The sequence below is a fragment of the Chaetomium tenue genome (genome assembly GCF_020726465.1).
Source record: "Chaetomium tenue strain MPI-SDFR-AT-0079 chromosome Unknown F5144scaffold_6, whole genome shotgun sequence".
Classification (NCBI taxonomy): Eukaryota; Fungi; Ascomycota; class Sordariomycetes; order Sordariales; family Chaetomiaceae; genus Chaetomium; species Chaetomium tenue.
In genome coordinates this window covers 3,482,501-3,499,200 of record NW_027117334.1, presented here as the reverse complement: position 1 = coordinate 3,499,200, position 16,700 = coordinate 3,482,501, and the positions used below count along the sequence as shown (strand labels likewise).

The window sequence follows — 16,700 nt, the reverse complement described above, 5'->3', positions numbered from 1 at the left end:
AGCCGCCCAGCGCACTCAGTCGCAATGCTTGGCAGGTACCCGCGAAGCTTGGGTGAACAATGCGTCGCAAACACGGGAAGAAGGACAGGCAACCACCAAAAACGCACCATGAGACGGGTCTCGACAACAGAACTGGGCAGGTACCTCCTCACCGGCCAGCTCAACCGCCGGGGCTGTCTGCACATCCGACCTCCACGAGTTTCGGCAATTGCGGCGTTCCGCCAGACGAACCCAAGCCGAACATTTAGCAACCAAATCGAGACGAAGTCAACAGCCTCAACCCCGCCCCCCGCCAACGTCATCCCACTTCGAAAGCAGCTGAAAGATGACGCCAAGGCCTTGAAAGCGACGGGAAAGAAAAAGAAGAAAAAGGCCGACAACCAGACCGTCCCCGGTTGGGAACTGACCGTCGGCATCGAGATACACGCCCAGCTCAACACGGCCCGGAAGCTCTTCTCCCCCGCCGCGACCTCGTTCAACGACAAGCCCAACAGCCATGTCGCCCTTTTCGACGTCGCCATGCCGGGCTCGCAGCCCCTCTTCCAACCAGAGACACTGATCCCCGCCGTGCGCGCCGCCCTGGTCCTCGACTGCACCATCCAGCCCGTCAGCCGTTTCGACCGAAAACACTACTTCCACTGGGACCAGCCGGCCGGATACCAGATCACCCAATACTACCACCCTTTCGCCCGCGATGGCCGCATCGTGCTGCGCGCCCGCGACGGGATCGCCCCCGAGGACGGCGACAGCGTCGAGATTGGGATAAAGCAGGTCCAGATGGAGCAGGACACGGCCAAGACGACCGCCCAGCCGGGCGACGTGCACTGGCTGGACTTCAACCGCGTCGGCCTGCCGCTGGTCGAGATCATCACCCTGCCGCAGATCCACCACCCGGCCACCGCCGCCGCCCTGGTGCGCAAGGTGCAGATGCTGCTGGCTGCCGTGGACGCCTGCGTGTCAGGCATGGAGGCTGGTGGCCTGCGCGCCGACGTCAACGTTTCCGTGCGGGGGATGGATGAGGGTGGTGGCGATCTCGCGACGGTGCCGCTAGGCACGCGCACCGAGATCAAGAACCTGAGCAGTTTCAAGGCCGTGGAGGACGCCATCATTGCCGAGCGCGACCGTCAGATTGCCGTCTTGGAGGCGGGGGGCGTGGTCGAGGGTGAGACCCGCGGCTGGTCGCTGGGGAGCACAGAGACGCGCCGTTTGCGCGGCAAGGAGGGCGAGGTGGATTACAGGTACATGCCCGACCCGGATATTGGGCCGGTCGTCATCGGCGAGGACCTTGTGGGCCATTTGGCGTCGTCGTTGGGTGTGTTGCCCGATGCTGAAATCGACGAGCTAGTCGGGACGTACGGTCTGAGCGCCAAGGACGCCCTTTCACTCATGACGCTGGACGATGGGGCTCGAGTCGAGTATTTTTACAATGTCCTTGATGCACTCGAGGATCGGCTTGGACTCGTCGGTGATGTCAAATCCGACCAGCGGCACGCCTTGCTCGCCGCCAATTGGTGTCTCCACGAGCTGGGAAAGCTCACGGAGCTGTCGTCCGATCTGGGCATGACTGCCGACGGCGAATGCCGTGTTCCGTCGGCGGACCTGGCTGCCATCCTGTCACACCTTCACCGCAGAGAAATCACAGCCAGAGTTGCCAAAGAGTTGCTGTGGGGCGTCTTCCGCGGAGAGATATCGGCCGGCGGCGTCACGCAAACGGTTGATGCAAGCAACCTCTGGTTTAAAGAGTTATCCGAGCAGGAATACGAGGAGCTTGCCGACCAGGTGGTCGAGGGCGAGGACAAGGTCCTGGCCGAATTCTTGCGCTTCAAACAGGGCAAGGCCAAGGTCTTCCCACAAGGGAAGCTCATGTTCCTTGTGGGAAAAATGATGCGGGCCGGCACCGAGCAGCGGATGGATCCCGCCTCTGCTGAGAGAGTGTTGCGGGCAAGATTGGAGAATGTCTATCTTCCAAAGGAGGAGGCAAAGTGATTGGACAACCCCCCGGGCCCCAGCTTCGTTGGTTTGCATCGAGATGACTGAGCCGACGAGGACACAATGTACATACGTGCATGAAGGGAAAGTTTGCTCAACCTGCCACCACATCCGCAATGAGCCACCCCGCCAACTAAGTGCCAATTAATTGTCACCGTACCCGGGCTTGTCAAGCCCTCCGTATCAAGCCATATCAGGCGACAGCATCCATCCATTGTCATGATCCTCCAACCTCTCCGAGTCCCACTGAACAATTGTCGGGTAATTGTGCGCGTCGTTGCGCAATTCCCGTCCTAGTGCATGACGGGAAGCGGCATGCTTGCCACATTTTCGGCAACGCAACGGGTAGAGACATGCCCCGGCATGGTGGGAAGCGTTTGCGAGATTCTGCACGTCGAATCAGAACTCCGGGAACGCGCCTCGGGCTCCCTGGAGACTGTGCTTGATCAGCAAGCATCGCGAAGCGGCACGATGAGAGAGCCGGCCTAGTGAGCCAGCCGGGTTGTGTAACTGATTTCTAGCAAAAAAAAACATGGAAAGGAATTTTCTGCTCCCATGTACCTAGGACATCATGCATCTCGTTCAAGTGCCCCCATGTCTCCCTTCGAGGGCTCACGCACACGGCTCTCTTCCTGTCTTTGCGGCCGTCCACAGAAACTGCCACAGCATGCGAAGAAGCCGCATCTTCGGACCCTGCCGCCTGCGTCATCGCCTCTTTCGCCGGATCTTCCGGAGTGCCAACCTCGTCAACCCCCTAAACACTCGTCCCTCGCTCTGCTCACACCCCCACACCCCTCGAGCCAACCTTCGCTCTAGAGCTTTGACACGCGCCCGGCCGATTCCCGAGATGGGCACCATAGAGCTTAACAGGAGCGTCGCTGCCCATCCGTCGCGCTCGCCGGTCTCACCGGCTTCGCCCGCCAAGCAAACCTCTCCCCGTGGAGAGAAGCGCCGCGTGCCGTCTGACGAGCCCAGCCCCAACAGCACCGAACTGGTTTTTCCGGCCCGTTCAAGCAGGAGGAACAAGGAGGAGGGGCTCAATAATAAAAACGAGCACGAGAAGACAGACAAGGAGAAGAAGAAGGGGGGCAAGAAGGGAAAGAACAAGAAGGAGGAAAAGAAAAAGATGAAGAAGATCCGCAAGGAAAAGAAGAGGCAACAGAGGATGAAGCGGAAGTTGGAGAAGGAGAAGGCCATTGCCGGCGCTCTACTCCTTCTTCGCATGCCCGAGACGGTTCCCGACGCCGAACAGGTATGCACAATCCATGGGCTGTCTCATCAGCTGTTGAAGCTGACATCCCGCCCTCACAGAAGAAGGATGATGGCAGCACCTCCATCCCCGCTGTTTCGGACGTTGTTGTTCCCAACACTGAACAGGTATGTTTCAGGCGACCGTGTTATCAGTTGTGGAGGGAACCAGAAGCTGACATTAATCTCTCCTTTGCAGAAGGATGCCGGCGGCGTCCCCGACACTGCTGTTTCCGACACTTCTGTTCCCGAGGCTGCTGATTATGATACCGCTATGTCTGACGCCGGTGGTTCTGACGACAGTGATGTCTCGGTAAATTATCTTTTCACTTTGTTTGATGCTGTTTTGGCATTCACATCAAGCCCTCTTCACCTTCCACGCCAAGTCTCACTTCCACATCTTCCACATCTTCCACACGGAGCCCCTGTACCTCGTCGAGCCGCTCCATCTTCCCTCCCGCCTGTATCCCGAATTTCCCAAGCGGACAACCCCCCTCATATCTTCACCCACCTGACTCTTCCCCAACAGACACTGCGCTTCGAGTCCTGGAGCTCGTCGGAGCCTGAGTACGACGACGACTACGACGACGACGAGGACTTGGGCCGGCTTACCACGCCCGTCTCCACCCCTCCTTCGTCCCCAACCACCAAGAAGAAAAGCACGGTTCAGTACCAAGATTGTTTCCCTCTCGACTCCCCCTCCGACTACGACAACGTCAAGGACCTCGCCACGGACACGTTCAACGCCAAACTGTTCGCCACTCAGCCGCTGCGCGTCGGCGGCCAGGCCGCGGCTGCTAGGCGCGCGACCACTGCGGACCCATCCGCTGCAGCTCCCCAAAGCGGCAACAGCAACAACAACGGCGCCGCCACGCTAGAGGCCAAGATGGCCGCGGTCACCGCCGCCGTCAACTGGCACCTCGCCGAGTACCGCGAGCGGCGCAAGCTGCGGTCTGCCGAGCTCGACATCGTCATGGTCCTCGTCCGGGAGGAGATCGACAAGTTTGCCGCGCGGCTGGATATCCAGGACAGGGACATGCAGTACCTGACCCGCCGCGTGCGGAGCGTCGAGGAGCGCGCCGACCTTCTCGAGGAACGCGCCGACCTTCTCGAGGAACGCGCCGACCTTCTCGAGGAGCAGTGGGTGGCTGAGAACTAAGAAGGGGCTGGGGAGGAAAGTGCTCGTGCTCGGGCTGCTGGCATGGTCAACAAGTTTAGTGTACACTACGGTAACCTTGTTTGTTATTTCATGCTTGGTTATTGCTGGCATGGTCGCAGCCATCCAAGACCTACACATCTGTTGAGATTGTAGTTAGACTTTGTTAGACATTGGCCTGTTTCAAGCATGCTACATTATCTGAAACCCTAGTCCCTACGAGGGTCGATACGAGAAACGGTGATCTTATATCGTCGCCGGATGAGGTTGGGAACAACCCCGAGCATCACGTCCTCAGTGCGCAATCACTGGACTCCGAAACTGGCACCCGAAACCGAACAAATTATCACGCTCACGTTCGAGGTTTATTTTCTACATGAAGGATGACAGCTGGAGATAGAGAAGAAATACCACAGTCGTCCAACTCCATGCCCGGTTTCTGGGGACCCCCGTCCATCTCCATGGCTGTCTTTTTATCTGGCTTTCCGCCATAATTCCCCGGCCACTTGCATTTTTTCCCGGCCCGTTCCGACTCTATGTCATCGAGAACATTGAATGGGAGGATCTGAGACCTTCGATGGTGACTGAGTTTGTCCAAAGCCGACTTGAAGTCATCGAGGATAATGCTATCGGTAAAGCATTTGAAGACAAAAGCAAATTTCCAGAACGGATTGATGACGCCTATTGGAATTACCGAGGTTACGGACAGAAGGTCGATGATGATGCTGATGACGCTCAGGGCCATGCAGAGAAGCAGGATGCCGAAACGAGGAGATACTCGAACAATCTCGATGAACCCAAGCTCGTAGCGAAACATTATATTCCACAAAAGATTGACGATGGTGAATATCCACCACGGATCTCTGGTTGCCGGCACATCAGCAAACCGTAAGACAAGAAACCACTTTACGTCCAGAACAGCGTTACATACCTGAAAACCGCCTCGTACGGCCGTGTTGAAACGAAGAGATCACTGTGATTGCCGTTGAAGTAGGCAAAGTTCGCGTATATCTCGAGAATCCAATAGGGCTGGACGAGAGCAACGGTGCCGATATAGATGAGGTTGCCTCGGCGTCCCAAGAACGGCTTGCTCTTCATCCACGCAATGACATTGTGGAGTGTCCAGGATGTGATGAGCAGGATGACGGTGGAGGATAGGAACCAGCCCCAAGCTGGGGGATCGAAAAAGATGAAGAAGCCATTTGGAATAGCGAGGAGAAGCTGCGAGGCTACTGTCAATATGGGGCCGCCATCATACGGTTGAAAATTCTCGGGGGATGCCGACCTCAAGCAAGATCAGCTTATGGAGCAGCACTCCTCGCCGCATATTTGCAAGGGTAATTCCCCACATGATGATCAAAGCCCCGACCATAAAGCCCTGCGACCATGCTTCAAGCGTCAGTTTGCCGGGGACTGATGGCTTGGTCTGCTGGCCGGATGCAGTTTCTCCCATCTTGACGGCTCAGGTGGTGTTTGAGGCTTTGAGTGAGAAAGGGTGGAACCACAAAGTGTCAGAAAAGCAACTTGAAGTTCTGTGAGAGACCGAGTCGAGCAAGGCCGGGGTTTTTCTACTTGCACCACCGTTGCATATAACACTTCCCGAGAGCGGGGGACAACTCCGAACGAGTGACGAAGTTGGTTAGTGTCTGACCCCAGACTTGTCATTCCTGGGGTCGCTCTTGGTAATGCTACCTTACTTAGCGTGCATCTAGGGAGCGGGGGCAGGGGGTGTATATAAACGGAGTGCGGGATTGATGCATGTGAAAGAGGTTGGGAGCATGGTAGGAGCAGGGAAATATTCCATCAACGATTATTAATCATTCTGTGGCCGGGAAGCAGATTCTCTCGGCCTTGAAAGTGGCGGACTAATTACATTATTATTCATACTCCGCTATGCCCTAGGGCGTGCCGGACCCTCTGCTATTTAGTGTACAGGAAAACCGTGCCCTCCCGGGCCGGGTGAAAAACCCCTACCAACAATCAAGGAACGATTCGTTCTGGTGAGTCTACGTATACAAAGAGAGGAGGCCTCCTGGCCTCCGAACGGGGGCGCTTCAGGCCGCCGTTTCCAGCTCGAGCCTCCTAGCCAAGCTGTACATCGGCAGCCTCCCCGAGTCCATCAGCCAGTCGAGGATCCTCCTCGCAAGCCGTACAGTCGTGGGATTGATACCGTGTATAACTGAGTAAAAGTCCCGTCGTGTCCGAATTCCAGTTCTCTCCCATCTTCGAGTCAACGGTGGGGCCAAACACCACACTACCAGGTGTTCGGCAGTCTCTCGTCCCAGACTAATTACATGAACTTGGACACGACACCTGAGATGGTTTGAGTTGGCTGGCATTTCGAGTGTTCAAGTTGTGTTTAGCACCAGCTCGAACCGAGGGGCGTGACTGAGGCGGCGCTCAAGACCACGGTTCCCTGCTCCCCCACGACGCTAATACTTCTCGATTCTTGGTATCGAGGCCACACCGTCGCCGACATAACAGTACCATCTCCGACAAAAACCTCCAAGACCGAGCGATCAAGAAAAATGTCCAGTGTTAGCTTGTTGTCTGCCGGTTTCGCGAGGACCGCTTCCCACTTCCCGGCCTGGCCATAGCCAGCATTGGTGGTATCTAAGGTCAATGTCTGGTTGCTGGTATTGTACGTGAGAAGCGTAGCCTCTGCGCGGGACTGGAACAAGGATAGCGTAAAGGCGGAGGCGCTCGTCGCTCTGAGGTCGATGGTGAGCTTCAGCCTCGCCGTGTTGGTGTTCCCGATGGTAACGGCTTTGTTGCCGACCCGGAGCGGGCCCAACCGTTTAGTAGGACCAGCTGCAAGGCTGTCGAGCTCCGCAATGGGACGGCTACCTAAGCCGCCGTCGGCCCTGAGGAACAGCTCCCGAGTGATGGATTGCTGTCCAGCCCAGCCGTTTGCACGGCTCGGCCACTTGGAGGTTGGCCAGTTTGCCATCCAGGAGATGGCCAAGTTGCGGCCGGATTCATCCTTGTACCACTGCATTGCGTAGCTCGCCGGGCCGGCATCGACGAGACCACGTTTCTCGCTCACGAACACGGAGCCGTTGTAAGTCCCCGTCTCGTAGATCCCCACCCCCTTGGAACCATAAAAGAGGACCCACTTGTCGTCGACGGGGAAGAAGTTGGGGCATTCCCAAAGCGCGTCTGTGCTTTCATCTCCGGTGTACATGACGCCGACGTGGGACCAGGAAAATGGATCTTGGGAACGGTACAACCGAACCTGGCCCTGAGCCCCGTTCGACGCACCAATAACCAACTTCCAAGAGTTGTCTGTGGGGTCATGGAAGACTTTGGGATCGCGAAAAAAGGCAGGGGCTCCCGCTGGAGGGGCAGGAATGACGGGATTGCGAGGAGACAGCGTGAAGTTGACACCGTCCCTGCTACTAGCGACAATGACATTTTCTTGAACTGCATCGGGGTGGGCTCTGGTGTCGACATAGTCGGTTAAGACGAGATGTAACTCGTCCCCATGAACCATGGCGCTGCCGGTGAAGCGTCCAGAGTCGTCGCCAGGCCCCGCCGCCTTTGGAGTGAGGGCAACAGGAAGCTCGCGCCAGTGGACCGCATCAGTGCTCTCGGCATGAGACCAGTGCATGGGGCCCCAGAACGGGGCGTCTGGGTAAAACTGGCTGAAGAGGTGGTGGCGCCCTTTCCACTGGACAAGGCCGGCCGGGTCGTTGATCCATCCTTGGTACTGCGTGTAATGGTACTGCGGGCGCAGCGGGTCCTTGGCGTAGAGTGAACATGCTGGTTGGCCTCTGTGTGCCGGTGGTTGGTTTGCTTGACCGATGGTCTGGAAGGTCAACCCTCGCCCGTTGCCAAGTGCATCATCACCGAGGCGGAGGTCGTCGAAGTTGATGTGACCCCAGGATTCCTTTGTGCTGTTGTCGTGGACGACAATGTGGACCTTTTGGCCGGCCCATTTCTTGGTATCCCAGACAATGCGGATGAGGGCCTCGTCGTCGGTCCCCGTCTGCTTCAGGAGCAATTGACCGTCACGGTCTCTGACGAGGCCAACATAAAGATTGTCCGGATCATAGCCCCCGCCAATGAGGAAGCTCAGAGAAGATCTCGCCCGGAACAATCCTGACTTGAGCTCGCCTACGGCCGACTCTCCGGCCTGGGCGGTACCCAAGATGAAGTGCTTCTGGTCTTGGTGAAAGGGGCCGCCCCAGTATGACACCAAATCGGTGACGGAGCGGTCTCCAAAGGCATTGCCATGAACGACTTGCCAGCCTTGAAGATTGCCAGTCTCGAAGCCAGGGTTGAGGGGCTCATTGGATCGCCATTCTGGCTGTTCTGGGAGTGGATCGGCGAGTGCTTTGGAGGCTGTCAAGAGAGCCAACCCAAGCTTGATGAGCTTAGTGGAAGGGGTCGCCATGTCTAAGGTAGTGTCTTCGTCTCAGGGTGGGTGCTAGATCTTGATGCTGTAGAGCTCAATGCTAATCCTTTTATCTTGCTTGTCGGCGGCGAAAAGAGTGCCTTTTTATACTTTCTAATGTCTATCGCCAGCAATGAATGGGTCTGCCAACGGGGTTTCGGGCATGCCGTGAATTATCCTAACACTAGTCTCCATTCCCACTTCATTCTCCACCAGCCTGTGAACATCGCCTGCTCCGACAGTCGGTCCCTATATCCACGGTGTTCGAGGGGATGATCCATAGGTGGGCTTGGCACCGTCGTCAAACATCCGCTTTTAATGTGGGATATCCAGTCAACGTTGTTTTACTACGCCCACCCCTAACACAAAATACAGGCCAGTCAATGTAACCACAGAACCTGCAACTCTTTCCAGGGACCACAGCAGTGCCGGACCGGATCCCCAACATGGGCCTAGCGCTCAGACAAACGGCCAACTTCGCGATTTGACATGGTTAGCAAGTTTCTTGGCCATAGTTGTCCTCTAGTGGTGTGTTGCGGTATTTTTGGCGAACGGGCCCATCGTGCCAGGGACTTCGCCTTCGAGGACAAAACCATGCTTGAGGATCCGTGCGGTAAGTTCGTCGAGGCCGAGGACCCGGAAACAACTCCACCATCTTGTCCCCAACCTCTCCCCACCCTCCCCCGCCTTTTCCCACTCTTCCCCGCCTCTCGCGAGCACATCCACGAGTAGACTCGCGGGGCATCTGCACCACGTGGGCTAGCTAATCCCAAATTGTACAAACTACTGCATGGAAGGCTTCGATGCATGGAAGGATTTGAGAACTGCAGGGAATGCTTCTAGAAGTGCAACCTTTACCAGGGACGACCTGCCGGCAACTATGCTGTGTTGCATGGGAAGTTGGCTATCACAAGTCGTCATTGGCTACCCGAAAACACCCTCAAACGCTACGGGGTGGCCGATGTGTACATACTACCACGGGATGCCCGATGTGTCTGAACCCACATCATACAGTGGAGAAATTCATATGATGAGGATCAATAATCGCCAGATGGGCGTCATCGGCACGCGAAGCAAGCGGATCCGTTTGTCGTTGTTCAGCTGCTTGGGAGCTGTTGACGATGGGGAGATAGCACAATCATCGAACCCTCATTGGACCTTTCACCGACGCCGGTATCCATCACTGGCCGTGGCCCGGTCCCGGCCCTGGTGAGATGGGCCATGATGGGAGGTTGGTCGAAGGCAAGACCAAGCAAGTCCCGCTGGCTATCTCACGGCTCTCGGCGGGAGTGTTGCAAAGACGTCCCAAAACGGGAGAACATACCTCCAGGGGCAGATTGATCTTTTCTCGTCAAGCCCGCGGTTGCGCCGAACGGATCCGTAGTCTTCCGCCGACATGCGATGCCATGGTGATGGAGCTCTGGGGATAAAAGGGGCGGTTTCGCTGCCTTCTGTGCAGACAAAGTTCCAGGCCGCTCTAGCTACATACTTCAAGCCTTCGTGTTCCTCTCCAGACGCCTTTTTACCATCTTGACACTCAACGGCAGCCTTTTCGCAAAGCCTCGCCTCAAAAGCCTCGCCACGATGAGCGTGCTCGAGAGCTTAGCCATAACCAGGCCCGAGAACGTTGCAGGCAAGACATGGCCTGCTATCGCTGTTGGTCTGTTTGTAGCCTTTGGCGGTGTTCTCTTCGGGTACGTTTAATAATCCGCGGGAGATGAGTGCGAGCCATCCAGTACATCCGAGCTAACCGTTTAACACTCGTAGATATGATACTGGCACGATCAGCGGGGTGCTGGCTATGCCCTACTGGCAACGACTTTTCAGTACGGGCTACATCGATGCCCATGGAAATCCCAATGTCACTGCCTCCCAGGAGTCCGCCATTGTGTCCATTCTCTCGGCCGGCACCTTCTTCGGCGCCCTCTGCTCCCCTTTCCTGGCAGACTATCTTGGCCGCCGTCTGGGCTTGATGGTCTCCACGTGGGTTTTCAACCTGGGCGTTGTCCTACACACGGTTGCCACGGCAATTCCGATGTTCCTAGCGGGCCGCTTCTTTGCCGGTTTCGGTGTCGGCTTGATATCTGCACAAAGTCAGTTCATTCGATGTGCCGTTTGGTGATTTACACTAACAGCGTTTGCTCCGTACAGTTCCACTGTACCAATCCGAAACGGCTCCCAAATGGATCCGTGGGCTCATCGTTGGCACCTATCAGTGGGCTATCACCATTGGCTTGCTCCTCGCGGCCCTTGTCAACAATGCTACCTCGCAACGAGACGACACCGGGTCATACCGCATCCCAATCGGTATTCAGCTGGCATGGTCACTTATCCTATTCTTTGGCATGCTGGTCCTCCCCGAAACGCCTCGGTATTTGATCAAGCAAGACAAGGCAGAAAAAGCGGCACTCTCGCTCAGCCGTCTTCGACGCTTGCCAGTGAACCACGAAGCCATTGCAACCGAGTTGGCAGAAGTCCAAGCCACACACGAATATGAGATGACCATGGGACAAGGCTCTTATCTGGATTGCTTCAGACCACCAATGCTGAAGAGACAGCTCACGGGCATGGGTTTACAGGCGCTGCAGCAGCTCTCGGGTAGGTTGATATCTTTCAATTTCCACTTCCCGAACAGCACTGAGTCTGTTTTGCAGGAATCAACTTCATCTTTTATTACGGAACCAAGTACTTTCAGAACTCTGGAGTCTCCAGCGGCTTCATTGTCTCGATGATTACGTCGGCTATCAACGTAGCTTCTACGATTCCTGGCTTGTATGCTGTCGACAAATGGGGCCGACGACCGCTCCTGCTTTTCGGAGCCATCGGCATGTGTGTCTCACAACTCATCGTCGCAGTCTGCGGCACCGTATCTACCGGTCAGCACGCCAACGGAGAGATTTTTGTGACGAGCCTTGCGGGACAGAAAGCCGCTGTGGCTTTTGTTTGCATCTACATCTTCTTCTTTGCCTCGACCTGGGGCCCTCTTGCCTGGGTCGTCACAGGAGAGATTTACCCCCTCAAGACTCGCGCAAAGTCTCTCAGCATTACCACGGCCACGAACTGGTTGCTGAATTGGGCCATTGCGTATGCGACTCCATACCTCGTCAACTATGGAGATGGCTATGCCAATTTGCAATCGAAGATCTTCTTTGTGTGGTTCGGGGCCTGCTTCCTCTGCATTCTGTTTGTCTGGCTTATGATTTACGAAACCAAGGGTCTCAGTCTTGAGCAAGTCGATCAGCTGTACCACGAGGTTACCGATGCACGGAAGTCAGCTCAGTGGAAGCCTACTGGTACCTGGGAGCACGGGAAGGAAAAGGTGGTGTCTGAGCACGGAGAAATAGTGGAGGAGGAGAAGGTAAACTAGGAAGGAATGTAAAGGGGAAGGGTGAAAGTTCCCGCCCAGGATTGAAGGTTGGCTAGGGGCAGTCCTTGAGATTGGGTAGCAAGAAAGGATAGTAGCAGGGCTAGAGGGCAGAGGCGTTAGTATTACGAGGCACAGAGGCAGAGGGTTTTAGGAGTTCTGGAGGCGAGTTAGGAGCGAATCTGAAATGTAAGGAAGAATGTTAAAAGGAGGTACAAAGGACTCGATATATAGGAATCTCCCGAAAGATTAGTTGCTCTTTTTCTAGAAAGATTATGATCTCTAAGAGTTAATAGAATCAGCTAGGAATTAAACAAAGTTACAGCTATAAATCATAACTAGGCTGCTTGTGACGAGCGAGCGAGGAATAGAGGCACAAAGGCTCAAATGATCCCACTCAATTACGTGAATCTAAAGCTAAAGAGAAAAAAAGAAAAGAATCAAGATAACGTATATTATAAGCGAATGACCCATATAAGCGAGTGACCCAGTCTCCACTACCTTGCAACAACTATCTACAATTACAATACAACAGCCCTAGGAACTAACTACAATTACATCGGAAATAGCTGTATCAGCGACTTCTACAGCCTCCTGGCAAGTGCGCGCATTATGGCCAGGCTTGCCACATGTACCACAGCGCCGAACCTTCGTACGAGCCCCCCCTGTACCACTACTATCCGGCTGTGTTTCCTGCAGTGCCCCCTTACCCACATCCCTCTGGTCCAGTAGATCCTGTGCATCTTGTACAGTAAGTGCCCCTCCAAGCTGTATACGTGTTCTTTTGGCTTTCCGGCGCTTGCTTAGTGCTTCGTTGGCCTTACAGAGCGAAGAGACCTCCGATTGAAGAAGAGCCACTTGGTGCATTACAGCCGTTGCACCTTTGGCAAGCTGGTCAACTGCAACTAACACCGAAGCTGGGGAGCTATTTTGATGGCTGGCAATCCGGGTCTTGATGAAGTCTGACTGCGAGTGGGTTTCCTGGGCATTATACGGGGTCTTAGAGACCCAAGGTTGTGCAGTACCAGGCCGGGAGTTTGGGGGTGTTGGTGTATGAAGCTTGACATCCAGCTTAGAAAGCACCCTCTCTGGATCGAATGGTACGATGCCAGCTCCTGCAAAGCCGCCCTGGATATTCCTCTCTGTCATGGAAGCAAAGAAGGCTTCGCGAAAGGCACAAAGGAACTCGAGCTTGGTGATATGGTTGAAGTGTGCGCGCATCAGCTCCTCGATCAGGCGACCGTATGCCTGTTTCAGTGGCCCGAAGCAGCCAACATCAAGTGGCTGGCACTTGTGGGAGGAGTGTGCAGGCATGCAGAGTGTGATGATCTTGTTGTCCCGGCAGTAGAGCTCGAACTCGGTGGAGTGGTGGCTTTCGTGGCCGTCGAGAATCAACAACCGGTATATACCCTTTGTCCGGGGCGCCGTATGGTAGTCGAAGTGCTTGATCCACTCAAGGCCAACTGCATTGGTAGTCCAGCCATTGTCGGTAGTCGCAATGCGCCAGTCGAGTGGTAGATTGCACTCGCGGTACCAGTTGGCGAGGTGGTATTGCGCGGCCAGGATGATGAATGGAGGGATGGCCCAGCCAAGGGCGTTAACCCCCTGGATCACAGTCGCCCATTCGCGATTACCAGGCTGGGCTAGCTTTGCCTTGCCACGGCCATCTGAGGTCGTAACTACCATACCTGGGAAGATCATACCCATCATAAACCCAGTCTCGTCGAAGTTATAGACATCGTCGTCTAGGATACCGTACTTGGCCTTCACATTCCGCACAAGCGTAAACCAATCGCCAATAACCTTTGGATCTTCGCACTTGGCCCTCTGGTAATCGTATCTACGTGTACGACGTGTACGGAGCTGTGGCTGGCGTTTGACGAAGTTGTGGGCCCAGAGCTTGCCGACAGGGGGCGCATCGCGTTCGCGGAGCAGGTGGTTGGCCATATCTTCCACACCACGCAGTCTAGGGGGAAATGCGCGCGCATCCAGTTCAAGTATATACTGAACTATCGTACGCTCTTCGACATCTGTGAGCTTACGCGAGTTGACTGGCATATCGCGTCGTGCAGGCTTGCCGGCGCGACGACGACCTAGGGTTCTACGGTCGACGCCATATATCTTAGCTGCGGCTCGTTCGGTCAGATTCTTGTCGTTCTGAAGAGCTTCGAGGGCCAAGACTATCCGGTCTTCTCTTAAAGTAGGTGGCATCTCAGATGGTTGAGGAAATTGATGTTGGGTGCAAAGGTATCGCGTCGCGTAGAAAGTGGGTCACTCGCTTATATGGGTCATTCGCTTATAATATACGTTACAGGATTCGCACAACTGTGGGAAAGCACAGGTGGGAGGCGCACAGACCACCAGTCGGGTTGCGGTCAGGGTTAGGGTTAGGACATGCCGTCACACTGCTAGTATCCCTTATCCTTCTTATTAAAGAGAGTATACCTTTAGATTTAAGTCCTCGTTAACATCTCTTAATAATAATATAATTATTTAAGAATACTTAGAATAGAAGGGTAGATACTGATGAACTCATCGCAATGGTAATTCAGCTTAGTACGAGAGGAACCGCTGATTCAGATAATTGGTTTTTGCGGTTGTCCGACCGGGCAGTGCCGCGAAGCTACCATCTGCTGGATAATGGCTGAACGCCTCTAAGTCAGAATCCATGCCAGAACGCGATGATACTACCCGCACGTTGTAGACGTATAAGAATAGGCTCCGGCCTCGTATCTTAGCAGGCGATTCCTCCGCCGGCCTCGAAGTGGTCGGCGGTAATTCGCGTATTGTAATTTCGGCACGCGCGGGATCAAATCCTTTGCAGACGACTTAGCTGTGCGAAAGGGTCCTGTAAGCAGTAGAGTAGCCTTGTTGTTACGATCTGCTGAGGGTAAGCCCTTCTTCGCCTAGATTTCCCAGCGAGAGCCCGCCAGCGCGAACGCGCTCGGCGAGCCTTACGGGGGACTTGGTGGTGTTGCGATGGTGGCGGGGCCGAATCGGCCGTTCCGTCTCCTGCCGGGCCGCGGTGCAGGGTAGGCCGGTTGGGAGAGGGAGGGACTTGGTGCGAGGGCGGTCTTGGAGCGGTGGGATGTCGGTGCAGGGTAGGTGGGTTGGGGAGTAGGCGACTTGGTGGGAGGAGGGAGGTGCAGGGTAGGTGGGTTGGGAGAGGGAGGTGCAGGGTAGGTGGGTTGGGAGAGGGAGGTGCAGGGTAGGCGAGTTGGGAGGTGCAGGGTAGGTGGGTTGGTATGTGGTGGGAGGTGCAGGGTAGGTGGGTTGGTATGTGGTGGGAGGTGCAGGGTAGGCGAGTTGGTATGTGGTGGGAGGTGCAGGGTAGGCGAGTTGGGAGGTGCAGGGTAGGCGAGTTGGGCGAGGGAGGTGCAGGGTAGGTGGGTTGGGAGAGGGAGGTGCAGGGTAGGCGAGTTGGGAGGTGCAGGGTAGGTGGGTTGGGAGAGGGAGTAGGGCTCGACAACTTTTGAGAAACCGAGGATGGTTTTTCACCCTTATGCCGGCCGGGCCGTGCGGAGGTCTGGATAGTTTCTGGCTGGTATATAGAGTAGGGTAGGGGGCTCCCTCGGCCGGTGTAGGGTAGGTTGCGGGGTAGTGGCCGGGGCAGAGGCGGCTCTATATAGGGGGGGAGATATTTCTCGCTTACTCTTGAGGATATTTTAATTTTTCTATTTTATAAGAGTTGGCATCTAAACATGGTAGGTTAGGTATAGGTGAATCTATATATTGATTTGTCTATTCGTTCCTTTTTCTTTTTGTGTTGAATTTATACGAAACGAGTAGTGTGGGCTAGTTGGGAGGTGCAGGGTAGGTGGGTTGGTATGTGGTGGGAGGTGCAGGGTAGGCGGGTTGGGAGGTGCAGGGTAGGCGAGTTGGGCGAGGGAGGTGCAGGGTAGGTCGGTTGGTAGGCGGTTGGTATGTGGTGGGCGGGTGCAGGGTAGGCGACTTGGGAGAGGGAGGTGCAGGGTAGGCGGGTTGGGAGGTGCAGGGTAGGCGAGTTGGGCGAGGGAGGTGCAGGGTAGGTGGGTTGGGAGAGGGAGGTGCAGGGTAGGCGAGTTGGGAGGTGCAGGGTAGGTGGGTTGGTAGGCGAGTTGGGAGGTGCAGGGTAGGTGGGTTGGGAGAGGGAGGTGCAGGGTAGGCGAGTTGGGAGGTGCAGGGTAGGTGGGTTGGTATGTGGTGGGAGGTGCAGGGTAGGTGGGTTGGTATGTGGTGGGAGGTGCAGGGTAGGTCGGTTGGTATGTGGTGGGCGGGTGCAGGGTAGGCGGGTTGGGGAGGTGCGGCCACCGAGCCTTCGCGGCGGTCCGTTGCACCTTTGTACGTGGTCGCGGGCCAGCGAGCCCATTTTTAGCAAAACGCATACAAACGAGTTTTGCGGGATTGAGAAATGCACCCCAGAGCCCGCCGGCCCGTGCGCCCCACTGCGCCCTGGTCGGTGGGTATATGAGAAGGGAGAAGCCAGAGCAGCCAGAGCAGCCAGAGCAGCGAGGGCAGCCAGCAACGGTACCCAAGGTGCTGGTTGGCTTCCACGGCCCTGGCGGGCA

At 55.7% G+C, this 16,700-nt stretch overlaps 6 protein-coding genes across 6 annotated transcripts in view; 4 read left to right on the top strand and 2 right to left on the bottom strand.

Annotated features, from left to right (window-relative positions):
- The first annotated feature begins 49 nt into the window (after nucleotides 1-49).
- Nucleotides 50-2,273, top strand: F5144DRAFT_369500 (GatB/GatE catalytic domain-containing protein). Its single transcript, XM_066784473.1, has one exon. It carries the CDS (start codon nucleotides 109-111, stop codon nucleotides 1,984-1,986), a length of 1,878 nt encoding a protein of 625 aa, XP_066640393.1. The 5' UTR covers nucleotides 50-108; the 3' UTR covers nucleotides 1,987-2,273.
- F5144DRAFT_369501 (uncharacterized protein) lies at nucleotides 2,274-4,525 on the top strand. The gene is made up of 4 exons (XM_066784474.1): nucleotides 2,274-3,241; nucleotides 3,301-3,366; nucleotides 3,437-3,550; nucleotides 3,767-4,525. The coding sequence occupies exons 1-4, from the start codon at nucleotides 2,561-2,563 to the stop codon at nucleotides 4,394-4,396; spliced, it is 1,491 nt and encodes a 496-aa protein (XP_066640392.1). The 5' UTR covers nucleotides 2,274-2,560; the 3' UTR covers nucleotides 4,397-4,525.
- A 220-nt stretch (nucleotides 4,526-4,745) lies between these two features.
- F5144DRAFT_632971 (uncharacterized protein) lies at nucleotides 4,746-5,905 on the bottom strand (the record flags this gene model as incomplete). Its single annotated transcript, XM_066792518.1, has 3 exons — nucleotides 5,679-5,905; nucleotides 5,325-5,614; nucleotides 4,746-5,256 (listed from the first exon to the last, which is right to left on the bottom strand). The coding sequence occupies exons 1-3, from the start codon at nucleotides 5,844-5,846 to the stop codon at nucleotides 4,746-4,748; spliced, it is 969 nt and encodes a 322-aa protein (XP_066640391.1). The 5' UTR covers nucleotides 5,847-5,905.
- An 847-nt stretch (nucleotides 5,906-6,752) lies between these two features.
- On the bottom strand, nucleotides 6,753-8,789 carry F5144DRAFT_658676 (sucrose-6-phosphate hydrolase; the record flags this gene model as incomplete). Its single annotated transcript, XM_066793214.1, has 1 exon — nucleotides 6,753-8,789. One exon carries the CDS (start codon nucleotides 8,787-8,789, stop codon nucleotides 6,753-6,755), a length of 2,037 nt encoding a protein of 678 aa, XP_066640390.1.
- Nucleotides 8,790-10,188: 1,399 nt separating this feature from the next.
- F5144DRAFT_369487 (high-affinity glucose transporter RGT2) lies at nucleotides 10,189-12,240 on the top strand. The gene is made up of 4 exons (XM_066784472.1): nucleotides 10,189-10,483; nucleotides 10,557-10,882; nucleotides 10,941-11,387; nucleotides 11,444-12,240. Exons 1-4 carry the CDS (start codon nucleotides 10,374-10,376, stop codon nucleotides 12,154-12,156), a joined length of 1,596 nt encoding a protein of 531 aa, XP_066640389.1. The 5' UTR covers nucleotides 10,189-10,373; the 3' UTR covers nucleotides 12,157-12,240.
- Nucleotides 12,241-16,639: 4,399 nt separating this feature from the next.
- Nucleotides 16,640-16,700, top strand: part of F5144DRAFT_369322 (uncharacterized protein) — a 768-nt gene continuing 707 nt past the window's right edge. Inside the window, exon 1 of the mRNA XM_066784471.1 lies at nucleotides 16,640-16,700. This exon is cut by the window's right edge and continues 707 nt beyond it. Coding sequence (XP_066640388.1) covers nucleotide 16,700 — 1 coding nt within the window. The 5' untranslated portion in view covers nucleotides 16,640-16,699.